At 39.6% G+C, this 22,359-nt stretch overlaps 1 protein-coding gene and 1 non-coding gene across 2 annotated transcripts; both read left to right on the plus strand.

The window, feature by feature from the left end:
* The first annotated feature begins 14,442 nt into the window (after positions 1-14,442).
* LOC147934481 (small nucleolar RNA R71) lies at positions 14,443-14,549 on the plus strand. Its single transcript, XR_015573427.1, has one exon. It is a non-coding gene; the product is annotated as a small nucleolar RNA R71 (small nucleolar RNA).
* Positions 14,550-18,438: 3,889 nt separating this feature from the next.
* Positions 18,439-19,279, plus strand: LOC104719511 (putative thionin-2.4). The gene is made up of 3 exons (XM_010437444.3): positions 18,439-18,726; positions 18,804-18,881; positions 18,990-19,279. Exons 1-3 carry the CDS (start codon positions 18,501-18,503, stop codon positions 19,085-19,087), a joined length of 402 nt encoding a protein of 133 aa, XP_010435746.2. The 5' UTR covers positions 18,439-18,500; the 3' UTR covers positions 19,088-19,279.
* The last annotated feature ends 3,080 nt before the right edge of the window (positions 19,280-22,359 follow it).

Raw genomic sequence — 22,359 nt, forward strand, 5'->3', positions numbered from 1 at the left:
ACACAAACCTCATGTGCTAAGAATCCTAACATTTTATCAAAGATAATTTATAAAATCTGAACCTACTGAAAATCACAAAGTCTGAGACTCAGAAATTATATATGTGATCGCCCCCCAACACTGGTTCCACCAGTCTCCATGGTCGTGTACACCCGCGGCGCCTGCTTAATCTGTTCCACCTGCTGCACTCTGTGTTGAACCGCTGCCACTGCCATCTGCTATAACTAGGGACACTTGGGATTGATGTGTCCAGGCTCCCTGCAATGGTAGCACACACGAACCACCGTCTGAGCTGCTAGTGTGGCACTCCCCTGGGAACAGCTAGCCATCTTGTGGTCCATGCTACCGCACCCGTAGCACCCAACACCACTCAGCCTCTGCGTAGCCTCCCACTTTCTCTTGGTTCCTTGCACAGGCTTGCCTTGCCGGAACCTCCAAGATGTTGAGCTTTCCTAGGCTGAACCGATTGACTAACCGTCACTGTCTGAGCCTGAATGTCGTCCTCAATCATAGATGTGATCTCAACCAGCTTGGCTCTTGAAGTATAACTCTGCCCTATGCAGTGGACCCTCAATTCATCCCGAAGGGCCCTCATGAACCTCCAGACCTATGCCTCCTCGGACTTCATCGCTCAGACCTCATACATTAGAAGTCGACTGAACTCCACGTCCAACTCCCGCACTGTCCGAGTCCCCTGAGATAACTATAGGAAATACACCTCCAACCGGTCTAGTGCCTCACGGGAAAGTACTTGCAGTTGAACTCCTCCATGAAATCAACCCGAGACATCTCCCTATACACTCTCCTGGCAGCCACTGACCTCCACCACAAGTGAACATTATCTGCCAGGAAGTGGACCCCAATATCTACCCAAAACTCCTCTTGACACCTGAGAGACTAATAGTTGCGTTCCACTTTCGTCCTCTATGCATCTGCAGCAGTAGGGTTGGTACCACCTAAGAAATGCACTATACTATCCTCCTCATCTCTGTCAGCATATTGCCATACCGAGAATGATCTCCTGCATCCGCAGCCACTGGCTATTGCACCTCTGTCACCATGGACGGCACCACCTGAGCCTATGCCGGTACAACTCCAGGCAACCGCCCAACAGCTGTGTCAACAATCCCGCAAGGTCAACACCTCCCCCAGGGGCTCCAACTGCTGGGACCCTCGCACCCGGAACCCTAGCATCACCGACCAACCCGGCACCAACACCTCTCACACTGACTCCCTCAGCCCCTACGGTCCTATCAATACCTCCACCGGCCACACTCATGTACCAATCTTAGAAGCCCTACGACTTGCCGACGCCGTCAGCTGTCATACTCTGATCCACAATATCGCTAACCGCTGGGCCTCTACCCCTACCATGACCACGTCCGCATCCACGACCACGTCCGCAACCACGACAAACAACAGCACCCCCTCTAACCATCTGCATTACCATGAACAGAAGGCTAAGCAAGAAATCTAAACCGTACGCAAAACATAACTCACTGTGGAATCACAGTGCAGGCTCGAAGAGCATGTTCTAGGACCCTATGCCACACACAATTTACTAACTCACATAATCAATCAAAGCATGCAATCCCAACATCAGCAACATGAACCTAGTGAACGCAAACCTAGAACCGTAAGGGCTCTGAGACCAAACAAAAACGACCCAACCCGTTATATATATATATATATATATATATATATATATATATCCTAATATCTAGTTATCTCATACTCACTAGCAACGTAACTCCAATCAATAACAGCGGATAACACATAAGATACCATTAACCAACAACCTAGCAATATTCTACTGACTCATCTCTAGCAACCTAGCATAAGCCACACAACACATCAACGAGCCACTAGAACATATTCCTCTTCATCACCTGGATTCCATGATCACACTTTGCCTTTACTTGCATCACAGACAACAATTGAGACGCCTGAGTATTATCATAAATACTTAGTGAGGCAATCCTCCCATCTATTGGGCTATATACACAAGAAATTGAGAATCTCCAATCAACAATTGAGAAGGCTAAGTTGTCCACTTCCAGTCCATTGGCCAACTTATTTTAATGGGGCTCACGTCCTCTCACTAGGCCCAAGAGCCCACCCTTATCCGACGGTCGGTTTGCTACGTTCGGGAGGCTTTAAATACTTATTACCATCCTTCCAAATCACCACATGATCTTTTCCTATGTTTCGTCCTCACTCACAAAGTTCCGACAGTCACTTCCCAGAAGGTCACCCATCATGAGACTACTCCAGCTCACGCATGCTTAACTCTGGAGTTCTCTCAGGACCATTGACCGAAAAGATAAGTGCACTTTTGTGAAATAGGTGACCAAATCAATTCTTCTATACCTCTCCAGTAAGTACCTGAAACTAGAGTGTCACAACAATAAAAGCAGGAAAAGCAACAGTCAGCCGCCTGCCGAAAGGTTTGTGTCGACCGACAACCTCATGGTGTCGATCGACACTGACACCTCGCAAAGGTTTTACCGACCGATACACTCCTTGTGTCATTTGATGCAGGCCCGTCTTGCGTCGACTGACACCTCGACATTTCCCGAAATCACTAATTGCATCGACTGACACCTTGATATGGCATCGATTGATGCTCGTAGGTTTTATCGAGTCATCCTCGCACTGTGTTGATCAAAACACTCCTTGTGTCGATCGACATAGATGCCGAGCATCGTCTTCTTGCGAGTTCTGCCGCAGATCTCCTCCTCTAAACGCTTCAAAAGTTGCCAAGACTTCCCTCGAAACCTCAGATAACCACATAAACCACAAAACAACCACTCCCAAGCAAGGAATCCATCATACAAACACATAAACACAAAAGATCAGAAACTATCAAGCTTAGATAAGCCATGGTCATGCGCTCACCTTTGCAACAAGAAGATTCTGACCCAAAACCAACAAATCCACACTCCGAGCAAGCTTCCCACACAATCCTAGCTTCAGATCTCTGAAGAACAACTAGCAAACTTCGAAATCTAACAAAAAATCTCAAACAACGCTTTCTCTCTTACTCTGGAAACGACAAAAGGTGCCTCTCCCACAGCCGAGGTCGAATTCCCAATCTTATATACTCCAGTTTTAAGCTTCACTTAAACCAAACCGCATTGATTCGTCAATTAAAACAACCGCACAAAACCAAAATTAGACTGTGTCAATCGATGCACATATTGTGTCGATCGACACACCATCCTAGACCGACCAAACCGCTTCATGGATGTTAGTACTCACCTTTGCATAACATAAAGATCTGAACCCAAACGACGAAGCTAGAACCACAACAACCTTCCCCACATGTCCTTAGCCTTAGATCCTCACTCTCTAGGAAGAAATCTCACCAACAGAGACTAATAACCTCAAGAAACCTTAAGAATAATCAGAGGAACTTTTCTTTCTTCTTTTCTCTCTAGTAGGTTAAATAGCGGCTAATGACAGAGGAAAGTTGAATTTTCCCTAATAAACTCGAGTCTTAGGGTTATCCTAAACCAACCATGCAAACCGGATAATTAAAATCAAACCAACTAACCTGACCACATAAGGTGTTGATCGACACCACCACTAGTGTCGATCAACACCCTTACCGAAATTGTAAAATTCGGTTCACGGGTGTTACAATTCTTCCCCACCAGCATTGATTCGTCCTCGAATCTAGCACAATGACCAACAATCAAGGATCTTTCTTACAACCAACACTATGGCCCGCACATCCTCTAACTAATCCATGAGGACTCTATTTAGCCAATAACTGTCTCGTCATGAGTTATTCGAGATCTCATTTCTCTATAGCAATAATTATGAGCTCGACGGAGTACCACACTGACCAGAACTTCCTCTATAGCTCACACAAGAACATCGCAATGTCCTACGACCAACAATCACCGCAAGGGTCGCCTCTAAGGCCACACAAACATCACAAAGACCACAAAAATGTCCCACACGACCGCCACCAAGGCACAAATGTCTAAAAATATCGCCAACAAGGCCAAACAAATATCCAACAGCAACGCACCAAGGCCAAACAATGTCCATCATGACCGCCACCAAAGCCAACCAATGTCTGATAGTAGGTTACTACACCCAATTAAGAGATGTATAGCCTATATTATCCATTCTCTATGCAGTTGTAGTGCAAAGGGTTATCAATCCAAATGGTTGTATGCTAGCAGATAAGATGTTATCAAAACAATGCAAGTGAAGCCAAGCAATAATATGGGTTTAACTAACAACCAAAAATAAACAGAAATAAAAAAGAATGAAATAAAGAACTACACGCCCAGGGTACAAGATGCAAGCAATCGTGTACCAGATCGAATAGGAGATCGAGTAACAAGCAAATAAGAACAACTCAAGAACAACTCGAGGTACGACACAATCCAATTGATCAAGTACCAGATCGGGTTGGTGGTCAAGTTGATATTAAAACTATAAACAATCAAAATACGAAAGCGCTTAAGGATGGGGTAATCGGTTCATAAGCATCCCTAATCAACCTGTAATGTTTTACAAGCCTCAAGCAAGCTACTCCCTAGACAATGAATTTCTAAACCATGCTAATAAACTCTCGTGGTAAAAGGAGACTCGCAAGCCCACTCGACCTACCCACGAGAGGTACTCGATCGAGCTGGAAAGGAATTGAGGCCCATTTGATCTTCAAATCACTAGAACGATCGAGTGGAGGGAAGAACAAGAAGAAAAATTTTGAAATTTTGAAATTTGGTCAAGGTGCTCGACCGTATACAGTCGAGTGTGGGGTCGAGTGGCAGCAAAAAGCAGGTCAAAGATTCCCATTTCAAATTTGAATTGTATGGACGCTCCACCCTTGTCTCTTTGTCCCCTTAGCTTCTTTATATAGACCTTGCACGAAACTATGCCTCTCACATTTTCTCATTTGCTCAAAACCATTGAATTAAAGTTTTAAAGTCTCTCTCATAGCTTATCTTTTGCTCAAGCTTAGTTCTTTCAAGTTTTTGGTTCACTAACCTATTAACTTTGAGCTTTGAGTCTATTCCCTTCAGTTCTATTTGAAAAATGTCTTCAAGAATCACTAGGAAGTCTCAACAAACCGCTGCAACCTCCATGGAACGTCATGATGCTAGCCTTGAATCAAGAGGAGAAGCTGGAAGGGCCACTCGACGCCCCACTCGATCATGCACTCGACCGAGTGGTGGTTCGAGCAGCCGGTCGAGCCAGATGCCGCGTCCAAGGAGAGAGAGAGTTGAGGAAGATCCTGAGAGGACTGAGAGTGAGGAGGAAAGGGATTCAACTCTCAATGAGTTCATGAGGAGACACAAGGCCAAAGGGAAGAGGCCAGCAGTTGAGGTTGAACAAGAGGAGAGTGAGAATGAGAGTGAGGAAGAAAGTGAAAAAGAAGAGATAGAGGATGATGGAGAAGCTGAGTCCTGTGGGTTGTCAAAGAGGCAACTCTATGATGCTTTCATGAGAATGGAGTTCTTAGGGACTAGATATCCACACAAGGAAACCATGGAGAAGCTAGCCATTGGTGAAGATGTGGAGTACCTCTTTGAGAAGAGCAACCTAACCAAGTTTATGGGGCTTTGCATGGAGGGCTACAAAGAAGAGAGTTGTGAGTTTCTAGCCACAGTCAAGCTGCATACATATGCAAGGAAGGATGCTGAGTTTGGAGCTGGTCACATTGCTTTCACAATCAAGGGGAAAAGGTATGAACTTTCAATGAAGAAGATAGCCAATGTGTTTGGTTTTGAGGTTGGGAGCAATAGGAGTTTGATGATTCCAAGAGAAGAGCTCTATGCTGTGTGGGAAACCATTGGGGACAACAAATACTACTCATCCTCCAATTCCAAGAGTTCAAGGATAAGGAGCCCAGTCCTAAGGTACTTCCACAAAGCTCTTGCCAACACCTTCTTTGCTAGGAAGGAAACTGGGAATATTAATGAGGGGGAGCTAAAGATGATTGATTTGGCTCTCAATGGAGTCATCTTCCAAGCAAGAAATGGCACCATCATTCTTGGGAGCACTGTGGAGACTGACCTAGCAATGGTGCTCATTGATCACATGATTTACTTGAGAAGTTGGGTAGGCAAGTTGGAGAATAAAGGATCAAGAGGAGCACTAACCATTGGAGGCATCATTACTCCAATCTTTCAAGCTGCTAAGGTTCCACTTAGAGGAGAAAGGGTTTCACCAAGATGGATTGACTCTAGCTACCTCACCTCTACTCTCATCCTAGCCAAGGAGATGCATCAAGGGAATCACATTTTCAACTTTGAACTTCCAACACTTGGGAAAAAGCAACTGATTTTGCCTAACCAAGGGCTCACCACCATTCAAGAAGGAGCCAACATTGACTTTTGGCCAGCTGAGGAGCATTTGTTTGATGGGATAGTTCAACTTAGAGTTGATGAAGCTGGAGATGTGCAAATGGCTGATGGGGAGGAGCAATTTTACTTTGAGGATTATGAGCCCAACCCAAGAGATAGTAGAGGAGTGAGGGAGGCTACCAAGAGATTAACCCTTCTGCAAAAATGGAACAAATGGCATGGGAAGAGGTTTGATAAGCTGAAGAAGAAGGTGACCAACATGGCTAAGTCCATCAAGGGCTTAAAGAAGGAGATTGCTGAGTTGAAGAGTGGGAATTCTTCACCTACACCATCAAGCCCTTTGAGGAGGAGTAGCTCAACTAGAGCACTTTCTAGAGTTGCGAACCCTGTGGAACCAGCTAGGACTTCAATGTATGAGCCAAATCAGAGGAAGAGGAGCTCAAGTACCCGAGAACAACCCTTTTCAAGGTACTCGACCGGGTCACTCGAGCACCCACTCGACCGAGCACCTCCAATGCACTCGGCCGAGTTCCAGCCCAGATCACCCTATGGTTTCCCACCTCCAGCTGCTTATCCAGGATATCAAGGTTACCCTCCCATCCCACCCCAATACTTCATGGATCCAGCACTCTACCAGCAGTTCTACCAGCAGCAAGGTCAACATTTTGACACTCGTGGTCCAGCTCGACCCCCCCACTCGAGCACGTACTCGACCGAGTCCCGGTCGATCCCCATCGTCGAGCTGCCCCAATCTCCACCTCCAAGTCACCAACAAGACCCCAACTACTCCTATGACATCATGCAGATGGATGTGGACAACTACTTCCACAATCCCTAAGGTACCACTATCACCTTCCCTTGTAGATATCATAGCATTTGACATTGTGTTTTGTTTTTTGTTTTACATCTTGAATCCTCAATCAAATTTCTTTCACACAGGGACTGTGTGATTTAAGTTTGGGGGAGGGTTTGAGATAGCATTTGACATTGTGTTTTGTGATTCTTATTTCAAATTTTTAGCATAATCATGTTAATACTTGCATAGCATCTAAGGCATAGAAAAACCCTAAAAATTTGAAAATTTTTGCAAAAATCTTTATAAAAAAAAGAGTGTTCATGTAGTTTGCACTGCACATTAGGATCTTGTTTAGCATGTTTCATGTAGGATTGTATAGTACTTGCATTAGGGATCTATGATGAGTATTCCCTTATTAGCTTGTATATTCACTAGACTAGGATCAATGCCCAAGTTAATAGTACTTTGATGCTAGTTGAGTGGTTAGAATAAGATTGAACCAAGCCTTGAATTCCTACATTGCATTTGGTCTAAATTGAAGCATGTTGAGATTTGAAACCATTTCCTATTTATAAGAACCTAATATTGACTTTCAATTATCAATGTGTGCAATGCTTTAAACTCATGGATACCACATACATATTTGGATCATCTTCTTCCTTTTTACCACTCTTGTTGATCCAAGTAGCTGATTTCCTCATTAAGAATCAGTTCCCCTACCCCTAAACCAAACCTTCTTTCAAGCCATGTTTATTCTTGTGTGTGTGAGGCCTATTTTTTTGGATTGAGCTTGGTAGAAAGTGTTAGGTTTGAACTGACAAGAGTAAAGCCTTTTGTAGTTCTAGTTTGCATTTGTCAAACTAGATAGGACTAGGTGGTTCACTTGTTGGGTTTGGGACTTGGCTATTATGAAAAGAAAAGAGGAAAAAGAGAAAGAAAAGGTTAGAGTCTTTAGGAGGGGAATGTGTTTAAGAAAATTTAAAGTCTAGTGAAAGAATGGGAAGAATAAGGTTGTTTAAAGATGGTTCTAGTTAAAGAAAAGAAAGAAAGGAAAGAGAAGTCTAGCAAAATGCTTATATGTCTTAAGAATAAGAAGAAAAGAAAACCATAGCAAATAAGTAAGAATCCCCCATTCCACTAGAAAGATCAAATAAGAAACCTCTCCTAAGACTTTAAAACCAAAAGAGAAAAGGGTGAAAAAGAAGAAAAGAAGTTAAAGGGTAGCACTAGGACCAATTGGGTTTAGATTGATAGGATAAACACTTTGGGTGCCTTTGGGTAGACAAAGTTTTGTTCTTGTATGTGTCTAAGTGTTCTTACCTTTAGCATTCTTCTAAAGCTCAATTCATTTTTTATGAGAGAACCTTGATATTGATAAGCCCTACTCTAAAAAGAGACCATCATTGTCTCTAAACCTTTTACTGCCAAGCCAAATGAGTTTAAGCATTGCATAGAATTGATTCATGTTCTTGATTAATGAATGTTAAAGGAAATGGTTGATTTGAATGCATGTGGATGTCTAAGGCTCAAATCAGTGAAGGTTGTCATATGCTTGTCTAAAGTCTTTAAGTATAGCTCATTCAACTTGCATCATAGTACTAGTAACTTGGACATTGATTCTAGATAGTCTATTTGCAAGCTTTAGGAGCTGAGATCCCACTTTCAAACCTCACCTACCTTCTTTTGTCTTGATTATTTGCTTGAGGGCAAGCAAAGACTAAGTTTGGGGGTGTTGATGTTCATATATTTTACCTTGTTTTCCCTTAGTTTATTCACAACTTTTGCATCTTTTGCTATCCATTTAGGCCATTATTGTGTAGCTTTAGGACTAATCATGCATTAGAGTATAGTTGCATTGCATTTGCATCTTTTCATGCATAAACAGGTGATTTTGGAGCTTAAGGAGCATGGAAGCAATGCTGAGGAGAAGTGAAGCAATCCTGAGGAGAAAACAAGAGAGTTAAGGCTGTAGAATCAAGGTCCGGAGTCCAACTCGACCGCACCACTCGACCACCACTCGACCGTGTGTTGAGGAGGACTCGACCGAGTGGAGAATGCACGAGAGAAGCCAGCTCGACCAGCCACTCGACCGAGCACTGGTCGAGTTGACCGAGCCGTTGACTATTTTGACTTTTTGTATTTTTAGGGTCTTCCACCTCACCTCCTATATAAGGCCCTTGTACCTGCAGCCACCAAAGAGTCCAGCTTTTTAGAGAGTCTAAAACCTAGTTTTTACCTTTTTTAGATATTATTCCTTTTGCACTTTTATTTTATTTTAGATTTTGTACTTGTTTGAGAGAGAAAGACTAGATTCTTATATTTTGTTTGTTTCATAACTTTCAAAGTATTAAGATTTCGAGTTTTATTCCTTCATCAATATTGTAGATCTCTGTTTCATCTTTCTAATGATGCAAGTTTCATTATTTTCTGGGTTTTTGACATATTTCACCATGTATTCTTGTGAGTAGTTTGTTTAGGACCTTGAGGATGGGTTAGGCTGGGTTGATCTTGTGGTTTGTTTGATTTGGTCAAGCTTGATTGTTGTAGGTCTCTTCTAGGCTAGATGATCTTAATGCTGATCCTATATCTGACAGGGTAGGGTTTGATTTCAAGCATCTTAGCATCACACCAATGTCTAAGGAGCATAGATAAGGCTCGATCTAGAGCTTACCATTAGGCTTGCTAAGAGATTAGAAGTCTTGTTTGGTTTGAGATGTATTGCTTAATGCCTGCTTGTGTAGATTCTTTTCTTTGTGAGAACAAGTCTAGAATTGCATAGGTTTGATTGTTTCTTGCCATGAGAGTGGATTAAACATGTATTAGAATAGTATGTCTAGAGATCAGCTCAATGTTTGCTTGAGATTTGTTGACCAAGTTAGATAACCACAATGATTAGCTCAGCCCATGAATCCCTCCTCAAGGCCTTCTTTGTTTATTGAAATCCTAGTCTAAATATCATTGCTTGCTTGTTGTTTGATTAGTTTTAGCATTGCTCTGTTTTTCTTGTGTTGCTCTGTTTTCACGTTTAAGTCTAGCTCGACCACGTACTCGACCTACACTCGGTCGAGTGCTGCTCGAGCTCATCCCCAGAACTTGTGTTTTTGATTTGTGATTGTCTTGTTTCATTCCTGTTTCATTTCCATTGCATTCACGTAGTTTCCTGTTCATTACTTGTCTTGCATTAGTTCATTAGCATAGTTTCTATCTCTGTTCTAGTTTCATTATAGCTTTAATTTGTCTGTTCTGTTTGCATTTAGTATCTTGTTCTAGTTGTTTTTACTTTCTGCATTTCATATCTCATTTTAGGATTGTTAGTGACAAACAATCTTTACAATTGGCTTGACTTAGACTCATATGCACATCTTAATTGTTCACAATCACTCAGATAGGATTGACACCTCTTATACTGCAACTGCATAAGGGGAATTGAAACACTCTGACTTCTATTCATTCCATACATCATTCATTCATACACCACAAAGAAAGTCAGTTTCAGTCGAGCACCTTTTCAGGTTGGGCTTCTGGTGGTTCTTCTTGTGCTTAGCTCCACTAGTTTAGATTGAGGCTTTGGGTAGTTCTTCTGCACGATCATTCCTTTGGGTTATGGCTCGGGTGACTCCTCATTCTTGCACTTTTGAGGCTCCAAAACACCTGTTTTCATCCAAATATGCAACAATGTAGCAGTGCAACACTCTAAACAACCTAAATGCAAATATTAAAGGTTATGGACCAAAAAATGCTAAAGATAGACTCTACACAATGGAAAACATGACTACAAAGATGCCTAAGAAGGTGTAAAATACAGAGACGTCAACACCCACAAACTTATCACTTACTAGTTAGGACTCAGAGCCAAAACTTACTAATTGATTAGTTAAATTCAATTTGCAAATTTTTAACTTTAGGATGCATGGTGAAGAAGTCTACTTAAGAATTTTCGCCACACAAATCACAACAAAACCTGATTCTTTCCCTAACCTACGCATGCATTCATATTTGTTATTCCCTTTAAGATTCATTAGCAGAAAACCATGAATCAAACAATGCATTATCGTCAAACTCATTCAGCTAGGGTGAATGTTAAATGTGAGCTCCAACAGATGCATACAAGAATAGGATCCCATCTACCCAAAGGTACATATATCGATTTTGATCCTTCCTATCTAACCTAGGAAATGTCTAATTTCTTCCCTTTAGCTTTAGCTTTTCTAAACCCATTTTTTTATTTTGCTAGTCTTAGGGGTGGGTGGTTCCTTTCTTTGAACTCTTCTAGCGGACTGGTGTTCTTATGAAACTATGGTTCCTTTTTTTTTTTTTTTTAGAAACAACTCTCTCTTTTTTTTTTTCTCAAATCCCTTACTAGAAGTTTTTAAAACTTTTGATCACAATCTTTTCCTAAAGACTTTGTACCCTTTTCTTTCCCATTTTTTTCTTTTTATTTTTAAACCAAAAACTCCTATATCCTTGAAAATAGTGCCCATGTATTCCTATCTAGTCCGGAATAGTATCATATTCTTGTCGACTCAAACCTAACACTTTCTACCAAACTCAATCCTAAAAAGGCCTAACGCTCAAAGAATAGCAATGGCTTGAAAAAAGGTAAGGTTAAAGGTGGGGTGAACTGTTCCAATAATGGGAATCAGCTACTTGGATTAACAAGGGTGGTAAAAAGGAAAAAGATAATCCAAGTATGTGTGTTGTGTCCATGAGTTTAATTTCAACGCATTACAAGATAATTATTAGTCAAGATTAGGTTCAAATAAGATAGGGAATGACATCAAATCACAGCATGCTTCTTCTAACTTCAAATACAGATATAGGTATTCAAGGTGTGGTTCAGTTCTACTTTTCAAACTCAATCAACAAGCATCAGACATCTAATAACGAGGGGATTGAATTTATCCTAGTGAATCAGCGAGTTTACAAGGCTATAGTCTTCAAAATCCACAATGCATATGCAAACAATCCTATATGAAGCAATCTAGACTCAATCCTATAATGTAAATGCAACTACATGAACTCTCTTTTTTATATAATTTTTTTTCAAATTTTTCAGTTTTTTTGGGGTTTTCTATTCAAAAAGATACAAACTCAAATGAATAAAACTATTCTGCAAAAATTTGAAATAAGAAAATAAAACACTATGTTAAATGACATTCTAAGACTCTCTTCCAAACTTAAATAACATAGTCCCTTGTGTAAATAAAAGTTTGAAAAAAAATCCAAGAATCATCAAAAGAAACAAATTGCAATGCAATGGTATAAATAATGGTATGGATGAAAGATGGTACCTCATTGGTTGGTAAAGAAGGAGGTTGTAGCAGCGTCCAGGCTCGCTAGAGTGTATCCAAGATCGTCACCAGCTTCAGTCAGTGTTGGGGTTAGCTCAATAGCAAGCTCAGTTATGCGCATGGACGACTTGCTCGGACAAACATCCGAGTGGTAGGCCGGTTATGGCATCGTGTAACTCATCGAGTACGGCATCGGGTACAGGAATGGATAAGGCTGGGGGTAGGGACCCGAGTGGTTGCCCGAGTAGTTGCCCAGAAGTGGCATCGGATAGAGAATCGTGTTTGGCATCGAGTCGGGCATCGAGTACCCCATTCGATCAGGAGCTTGGTAGGCATCCAAATGACTCCTTTGTGGTCTGGTCGGCTCTAGTATTATCCTCCTCTGCATGTGTTTCATTTGATGAGGCCCTATGATGTTCCTCAAGTGCAGATAAGCCGCGAGCCCCACTAACGTATCCGCTCCTCCCCATCCAGGTGGGTGCATAAGCTAGAGCTAGAGATGAGGCACAACTTGCCTTTTCTTGGAGCTCCCTTATCTGTCCTCCCATCACCTAAACTATCATAGTGAACTTTTTCACCTTCCTTGCCAAAAACTTGTTCATCCTCTTCAACCATCCAACCCTCTTGTCAATTTCTATAATCCCCACTCACTGCTTTTGAGAGCATACATACTCTGCAAAGTCAAACTCCGCTTGCTCTTCTTTTTTCCCTTGTCTTCCTGCTTCTCCTCCACCATCCTTCGATTCTTCCAGAGGGTTGTATCGCGCCTCCAACGGAGGTGAAAAGTCAATGTTCGCTCCAAGTCGAATCTTTGTGATAGTGACATTTGGGAGGATCATTTGAGCTGCTAATGCTGTGGGTGAGTGAACTTGAATAAAAGCATGTCATTGGGCTTCTCATAAGCCAGGAATCAAGCCAATGTGAGGTACTGTATATCTATAAAAAATCTCCCCTGATTCTCCCCTTCTCTCGGTTTTCAAAGCCCAAGTCTGCAAGTACAAGAACATATCAAGTAGAACAAATACCAGGCTCGTGTTTGCTACATATCCAACTAGTTGTCTACCATCCCTAGTGCTATCCAACAGTCCACAAAGGGCTATATCTAACAACTGCAGCTCATGATCATTCATGTTACCTGCTTACTTCTTAGTGAATATAGTACTAGCTAGGGATTTGTGGAAATACCTCAAAACAGCGCTCCTTATCTGAGTTGATTTAGAGCTAGTGGACTGGTATGGGAGCTTGTATCCTATTGTCAGCCATAGGGACTTCACCTCCTCCTTGTCGACCTCCATAGCCTCCATGGGACCTGTCCTGAAGCCATACAAAACTTCCATCTCCTTGAGGGTGAACTGGTACCCCTTGCCGCTAGTGAAAAATGTGATGAACTTGATCCCCTTGGGGGGTCCTCAAAGTAGTTCAGATTCAGCGTGGCGAGGAAGTGAACCGTCTCCTCTTCATAAGCCTCCAAGTTGGTTTTCATTAACTTGCCCAGGTGGCACACATCAAAGAGGAACTCAACGTATCATGCCATCCCCAGCTTTTTCATCGTTTTGCGGTGGGGATAACGAGTTCCCATATAGTTCATCTTGGTGAGTATCTTGAGCAGTTTTGTCAGAGACCCTTCTTCCTTTCTCTTTAGCCTCCTTGAAGCCCTTTTGGTCCTCCGAAGCTTCTCCTCTTTGAAGCCCTTCTGGTCCTCTGTGTGCTCTTCCTCCTCTTCCACCGCTACCTATGTGTTGTGGTTATGTTTATATGTTACTGGAACCTTGTATAGAAGAATGCTAGGATGTTGGATAGAATGGTTAGGAATGGTATCATGTTGATGTTTGTTGGAGTTGGTCATTAGTTATGTTTTCGCTGTGCATGTTATTGGATGTTGGTTAATTATTGGTATTGTGGTTAGTTTAATTAAGTAGTATAGAATGTTTAATTAATTACATCTATGTAAAAAAAATGGGGCTGGTTGTTTCAATACCTTTCATTAACCCCTCTGTAAAACGTGTTGATGAGTGATTCTGGTGTGAATCCATGGTGAGAACATTCTCTCTTATAGTCTTTGAACCTTTCCCAAGCCTCATGGAATGACTCAGTAGCATTTTTCTGGAAGCCTGAAATCTTATTCCTAAGAAGAGTGGTCCTTTATAGTCGTCACATTGTCCCAAGAACGCAGCTTTATAGTCATCCCATGTTGGTAACTCGACTTAAACCAGCGATGAGCTTTATCACTCAGAGAAAATGAGAACAACATGCATTTGACAGCATCATCAGGTACCCCATTCATTTGTGTCGTGCCACAAATATCCTTAAAGTACTCCAAATGATAAAACGGGTTCTCTGACGGTAGACCATGAAACTGATTTTGCTTCACTAGACCCAACAGTGCCGGGTTGATCTCAAAATCATTTATGGCATTCGGAGGATGTTGGACACGTCGCGGTACAACTCACCGTTGGGAGGATCATGTTCCCTCAAAGTCTCTCGAACATTGGCTGGTCTTTGATTAAAAGTAGCTAAGCGGGCGGCTTCGCGGCGCACAGCCTCTCCACGAACAGGAGGATTAATGTTCTCAGCAGGAGGGAGATCCTCAAACCCTCCATGATGTTCATCATCCACATCACCAGCATTTCGACAAGCTAAACCATCAGCCGTTTCAGCAAGCCTTTTTTTCCTATTCTCTCTCAAACTTTCCCAACTCCTCCTGATATTGTTCTAGCTGTGAAGAGCCTGCACTACGGGTCATACACCTGAAAACACCAATAAGAGAGATAAAATGCTTTAGTTAACAACTGTAAATAAAAATCCTTTAGACTATAAACTAATTCTAAATCTCTAGGTAACACAATTGGTCCCCCGCAACGACGCCAACTTGATTGCTCTAGTAATTACCCGATACAGTTAACAGTAAGGTAGTATATGCGAGGTCGAATCCACAAGTACCAATGGTACACTAAAGATATGCGAGACTTGTAAACATTGGGTCGTAGGGTATTTCAGAGATAAATGAGTAACGGATAAAATGAAACAAGGAATTCAACCATTGACAACCGTTCTTGAACATGAACACGAAATTTGACTAATCTTTCAAGGAATTAGTCACTAAATTTGACTACTCAATTACTAAAATTTCATTTGTAATCTCCTAAACAAATTTGCATTTTCAAACAAGTCCACTAAGTTCACAATATCCCCTAACATAAACTTTCGCAAGTTAGAGAAATATTGCTCCATTCATATTGGTTCATGCATTTTATCGAACACTTTTGATGCATAGAAAAATCTAGAATCTACAACAATGTGATCAATCCAATTCTAGCATTAATAACATATAAATCAAAGAAACAAAAAGAAATAGAATTCCCTATCAACCAATTAAACCATTAAATCATTGAATCTCCTAGTTAGAAACCTAAAAACCAATTGGAAAACTACATAGCAAAATTAATAGAAATCATAGATGAAGAAAACATGATGAAATTGCAAAGGAATAGATTAAAAGGATTCAGAATTCTTCTCCAAATCAAGATCAAGAGTAGGAAGAAATCTCCCCAAGCTTACAATTGCTCAAAAGCTGCATCGAATAAAACTTAGGCTTCTTTCTCCCAACCAATAAAAAGTATTTATTGAGTTCTCAAAATAAGGCCAAAAAGGTAACAACCTAGCTAGGACATTTTCTTAGCCAGACGAGTTTCTCAGATATGTGGATTTTAACGTGAAAAGGTAACAACCTAGCAAGGACATCTCGTACTTCCCCATTCAACTCCGCCAGCATATCATCAAAAAGACCCTCCTCAGCTGCCTAAAAAACAAACTGCTCCTCCGACCCGAACTGTGGGATTGCACCATCAAGGGATGCATCCTGAGGATGTAGCTCTTCTAATAGGCGACCATCCCCATCAGCTGAAACTGTAACCAACTCCACCTGCTCCATAATGTCATCAACACCCAACTGCTCGACAACATCCTCAGGACCCAATTGTTCCACCATCGCTGAACCCTCCAAGCTAAGAGACACCTGAGCCAAATCCTCCTCCACCCGTACTAGATCGCTGCCTGCTTCCACCCTTGTAGTATCCCGAGTCTATAACCGGAGCAGTAGCTGAGTCTAGCAAGACCATGTTCTCCACCGTTGGCTACTCCGCACAGTCCAGAAACAGTGGTTTACAAACTACTTTTCTTCCCTGCAAAACCACTGTCCCGAGCAACCGAACCTTGCTCTACAACCAACCCTTGATCCGTCGCCTCAGTCGCTAACCCCACTTTATCCACAGCCAAACACTTCTGACGATGTAGATGTTCAATGTACTGGACATAATTGGAAAATCGTTGTTGTCGAGAGGAAGAGTCTCCTTGAGGAACCGACCTCCTCTTTAATCCACCATAGGTTGTCCAATATCTTGACTGTTCACTATCGTTACTGGGGTTGCCTTTGAACGGACCCTATAGAGTAGCAGCTTCTCTGGAGAAAAGGTGTACTATTTTTATCTATAAAACATGTTTTAGTGATATTTAAGAGTTTTTCTTTCTTTGACATGCTGACTGTTTTTGTAAAAGATCTTAATTATATCCAATTACTACTTTCACTCTGTTAATAGCATCGAATGGTTTTGCAAAACATTAAGTACTATTTTGACTATACAATTGCTTTGAATTTGGTGGCATATGTCTCTTAAAAGTTAGCAATTTTGAATTTGTTCTTTGACGCTTACTAAACAAACTTACCCAAAATGGAGACTTATGAAGAGTAAACATCGATATATTGTTCTCTACATGCGGTCTATTTTCATTGTAGTGAACTCAATATATATTTATTTTCTTTTATGGTTAAAACAAATTTTATAATTTAAATGGATTTACACAGGGATTTTAACTAACGTTTCACCAAAAAAGAGTAGATCGAAGGCATTTGGATTAAGTAGACATGATACTTGACTAGAACTAGAAGTATCAGTTAACGTAAACTGAAAAGATTTTTTTTTTTTTCTGGTCACCTAATAGCTTTCATTTAACATGGTCACCTAATAGCTTTCATTTAACAGAGGCTAAAGCCTTTCTAGCCAACGAATCTGCCACATGATTGGCAAGACAAGGAGTAAAAATGAAAAACGTAGCAACAAAGCTACTCCGAAGTTTCTCGGATATCTTGCAAGAGTCCAAAAAGCTCTATGTGGAAACCATCTTCATTTATCAAACTGTAAAGATTATATGGCTTCAACATATTTACGTACATGACATATAGTTGTCGAATACACATATTGACATGAAAAAAGTTCTTGTCGTAAAAAAATGTCAAAATATAATGCTGTTTTTTTCTTTGGTAGTGCAAAATAGAATACAAAATCATATCTATTGCTAACAAAACACTATAAAACTGAAAGTGGAAATAAAACCAAATCTATTATTCAAATTTCAAACTGAAAGTTGAAACAAAAGAGTTGGTTAAAACTAAACAAAAAGAAACACAAAACCTGGTCTAACAAACTATTTGGATTTTTGTCTCGTATTTTAATTTGCCATCAGCTACTATAAAAATATATATCTACATAACGACAATAGAGTTGGTTAAAAATTTAATATATACCTACATAACCACAAGAGAGGTGGTTAAAAATTAAATGAAGAAACGAAAAACACGTTGTAACAAACTACGTTCTTATCTTTCCTTCTCCAAACTACTCATACACAAGAATTGATAAAAAAAAAATTATCGAGATAATACTCATAATACAAACTCTCATCATAGTTGTAAACAAAATTTTTAGAAAGTACAAAATACGATAGCAGTTAGCACGAACATACAAAATATAACCAGCCACTTATACGGAATATCCTAACTAAAATATTAAGTAACACAAACTTCAACAAAATTCTCTGTTTGGTTCTACTTGAAGAAAAAGAAGAAAAAAAGATATAAACTATCCGGAGGTGAAGGTACAATTAAGATAGGGTTGGTCCACGCAGATTGTGGTTGCAAATTGCAGACCAGCTAGTATTTAAGCGAGCCTTGTTTCATCATCAGTTCATCAATACAAGCTTATAGCTCTCCACATACAATTTGTGATCAGACAACTAATCAATCGAAAGATGGAAGGAAAAACATTGATTCTAAGTGTACTCGTAATGAGTCTGTTCATGGCACAAATTCAAGTTGACGCAAAGAGCTGTTGTCCCACCACCACTGCTAGAAATATCTATAATACTTGCCGCCTTGCAGGAGGTTCCAGAGACAGATGTGCTAGCCTCAGTGGCTGCAAAATCGTTAATGGGAAATGTCCTAATGGATATACTAAGGACATTCTTGAGAACACAGGTAAATTGATTATTTTTTTACGTTATTAAATACGGATCAAGATTTCATTATTTATTTGTTTTGATTTTTGTCTCAAGGTGATGCTGTGAATGAATACTGCAACGTTGGGTGTGTATCTTCTATCTGCGGTGCCCTAACCACTCTCAGTAACTCTGGTAAAGAAAACTCCTAAATCTCATTATCAGTACTATAGAAACTTTTTTTTTTAATACTCCACAAGAGAACATATTTATAATACATTCAATTTTTGTTTCAATGACTAGATGCTAGTGAAATCGTGAATGGAGCTGTTGAAAAATGTGTCCTGGCATGTTCTACAATCTGCACCAAGGGCTCAATGAATGCAGTTGAAACTGCCTAAACAACCATATCCATGAAGATATCACATACATCTTCAGGTGAAGGGGGTGGTCATATTTCACAGTGTTGTTTTTCATGTTTTCAATAATTGTCGTGTGTGACAAAAATGTAGAAGGTTGTCGATCTGTAGATTGTGTATGCCTTCTATTTTCTATCTTTAAAATAAATAATAACATGTGTTTAAAATTTTAAATAGATAACTTAATTAAGTGACTAATTTAATTCAAGTAATACATCCAAAATGTAAAAAACCAAGATTGATTAACCACAAGTCCTATAATCATCATTTAACATCATAAATCCATCATTCATTTATTTGTGAGAACCATAAAATTCAACTAGACACTGATTTAAAAAATACAAAACATCTATAGAAAAACAAACTACTTTAAGAGAATAATAAGATTGATAAATGAAAGTGAGAAAAAAAATATCATTTCCTGTTATGAATAATTCTATTGTTGTATGGATGTACTTTATCGGTCCATTAGTGTAACCCTAAACTCTAATATTGTATTCCTATATATATTGTATCATATTGAATATAATAATAATAGAAAGGACAATTCTATATACCTTCTTGTTTCTTACATTTCCAAATTTGGTCCACTAAGACTGAATCTTCTTTGAATGCATACAAATTAAATAGTTAAAAAATCAGAATCTAAAAAACTTATAGATAGAACATGAAGTGAGGTATATAGAACATGTCCCTAAAATTGTAAATAAAATCGGGCATGAATTAAATTGGGTGGATAATCCACAAGATAATATGATAATGTTACATTTTATAAATTCAACTTATTATGTATTCATTTCTTACAGCGAAACTCATTTGGACAAGATGAAACATGTTTTTGATGCTACGAGTTTATGTACATCTTGGTTCGGTATATTTTTTTTTTTCAGTGATGGGCTGAATATAATCAACCTTTTTTTTGAATATTGTTATGTTATATGTGTTGGGCTTTGACGAAATCATAACCTATAAATTCGATAAGTATTTATGACAAAACTTTAGTAATTAATTTCTTGTGACCCATAAATAAATTGATTAACTAGAGGCAAACACTTATTTGACACTTATGGTAGTCAAAATATCGAACTCATTATAATTTATAGGCCATAATAGTTTGGATCGATCCATTACTCCATTAGTCATAGATGACTTTGACACATTTTTCTCCACCAATGTTTTCGAGATTTTCTTACATTATTAGTTACTAATGTTTAGGTACCCGCGCGTTATTCGGAATTTTAGTATAAAATTTTTATCAATATAATTTTTTAATATAGATATAATAATCCAAATTATTAAAAGATTTTAGTTTCAGTATGTGTATTTTTTTCTAACAGTTTAGTAAACAAATCCAAATAATTTTCAGTAAATTTTTTCACGTTATCTTCTACTATTTCGAAACAAGCAGACCTATTTTTATGATTATTGCCATAATAACTAGTGATCCTATACTCACTAACAACCAGAGCCGGCCAGAACTACAAGCAGAGCAAGCAGGTGCTTGCGGCCGTCAGCCAATATCTAGTCATTAATCAGCCTTTTTTTGTGAAGTTTTTTTAGTCTGATGGTAAAATTAGTTGATTTTTAACCACATGTACCAAGGTTCGAATCCCATCATCTCCATATGCTATAATATTTTTGTTTTTGCTTTTAAAAGTAGTTATAAAATATAAGGCTTGCAGCCCATTAATGCTCAGCGCCGACTCTGCTAACAACCTAGCTTCATTCAATACAATCAACGAATAACCAAAATCATCAAACTAAGAATCTAATAACCAATAAACGATTAACCAAAGATCCAACATACTAATTATGTCATAAAACAAGCTAGAGAGCCAACAATTTATCAACCGTTCTAGACAACTATGTGCTACTCTAGCATCCTAACAAAAGCACAAACCAAACAACCGAGCCTCTAGAACATCCTCCTCTTCATCGCCTTGATTTCCACGATCACACTTAGCCTTTACCTGCACCGCAACACAAAAACAACTCCATCTGCTCCAAAATGTCATCATCACCCAGCTCCTCCACAACGTCCTCAGAACCCAACTATTCCACCATCGCTGAACCCTCCAAGTTAAGAGACACCTGAGCCAAATCCTCCTCCACCGGTACTAGATCGCTGCCTGCTTCCACTCTTGTAGTATCCCCTGAGTCTATAACCGGAGCAGTAGCCGAGTCTAGCAAGACCATATTCTCCACCATTGGCTCCTCCGCACAATCCAGAAACAGTGGTTTACAAACAACTTTTCTTTCCTGTAGAACCACTGTCCAGGGCAACTGAACATTGCTCTACAACCAACCCTTGATCCGCCGCCTCAGTCGCTAAGCCCACTTTATCCACAGCCAAACACTTCTGATGATGTCGGTGTTCATTACACTGGACATAATTGGAAAATCGTGGATGACGAGAGGAAGAGTCTCCTTGAGGAACCAATCTCCTATTCAATCCACCATAGGTTGTCCTATATCTTGACCGCTAACTACCGTCAATGGGGTTGCCTTTGAACAGACCCTTTTGTTTGCCTTACAGACTAGAGCTACAGAGGAGCAACTTCTCTGGAGAAAAGGTGTACTAGTTTTATCTATAAAACATGTTTTAGTACTATTTAAGAGTATTTCTTTCTTCGATATGCTGACTGTTTATGTAAAAGATCTTAATTATATCCAACTACGACTTTCACTCCGTTAATAGCATCGAGTGGTTGTGCAAAACATCAAGTACTATTTTGACTATACAATTGCTCTGAATTTGGTGGCATATGTCTCTTTAAAGTTAGAAATTTTGAATTTGTTCTTCCACCCTTATTAAAAAAACTTACCCAAAAATGGAGACTTATGAAGAGTGAACATCGATATATTGCTCTCTACATGCGGTCTATTCTCATTGTAGTGAAATCGATATATATTTATTTTCTTTTATGGTTAAAACAAATTTTATGATTTAAATGGACATAATTTTTTTATTAAGCACAAAACATAAATTTATATAGGGATTTTAACTAACGTTTCACCAACAACAAAAAAAAAGAAACATAAAAAAGAGTAGGTCGAAGGCATTTGGATTAAGTAGACTAGAACTAGAAGTATCAGTTAAGGTAAACTGAAAAGATTTTTTTTTGTTTTTGGTCACCAAATAGCTTTCATTAGATAGAATTAGAGTTTAAACTCAGTAAATCACAGGAGGCTAAAGCCTTTTTAACGAACGAATCTGCCACATGATTGACAAGACAAGGAGTAAAATTGAAATA

The sequence above is a fragment of the Camelina sativa genome, chromosome 11, assembly GCF_030686135.1.
Source record: "Camelina sativa cultivar CO46 ecotype springtype chromosome 11, ASM3068613v1".
NCBI lineage: Eukaryota > Viridiplantae > Streptophyta > Magnoliopsida > Brassicales > Brassicaceae > Camelina > Camelina sativa.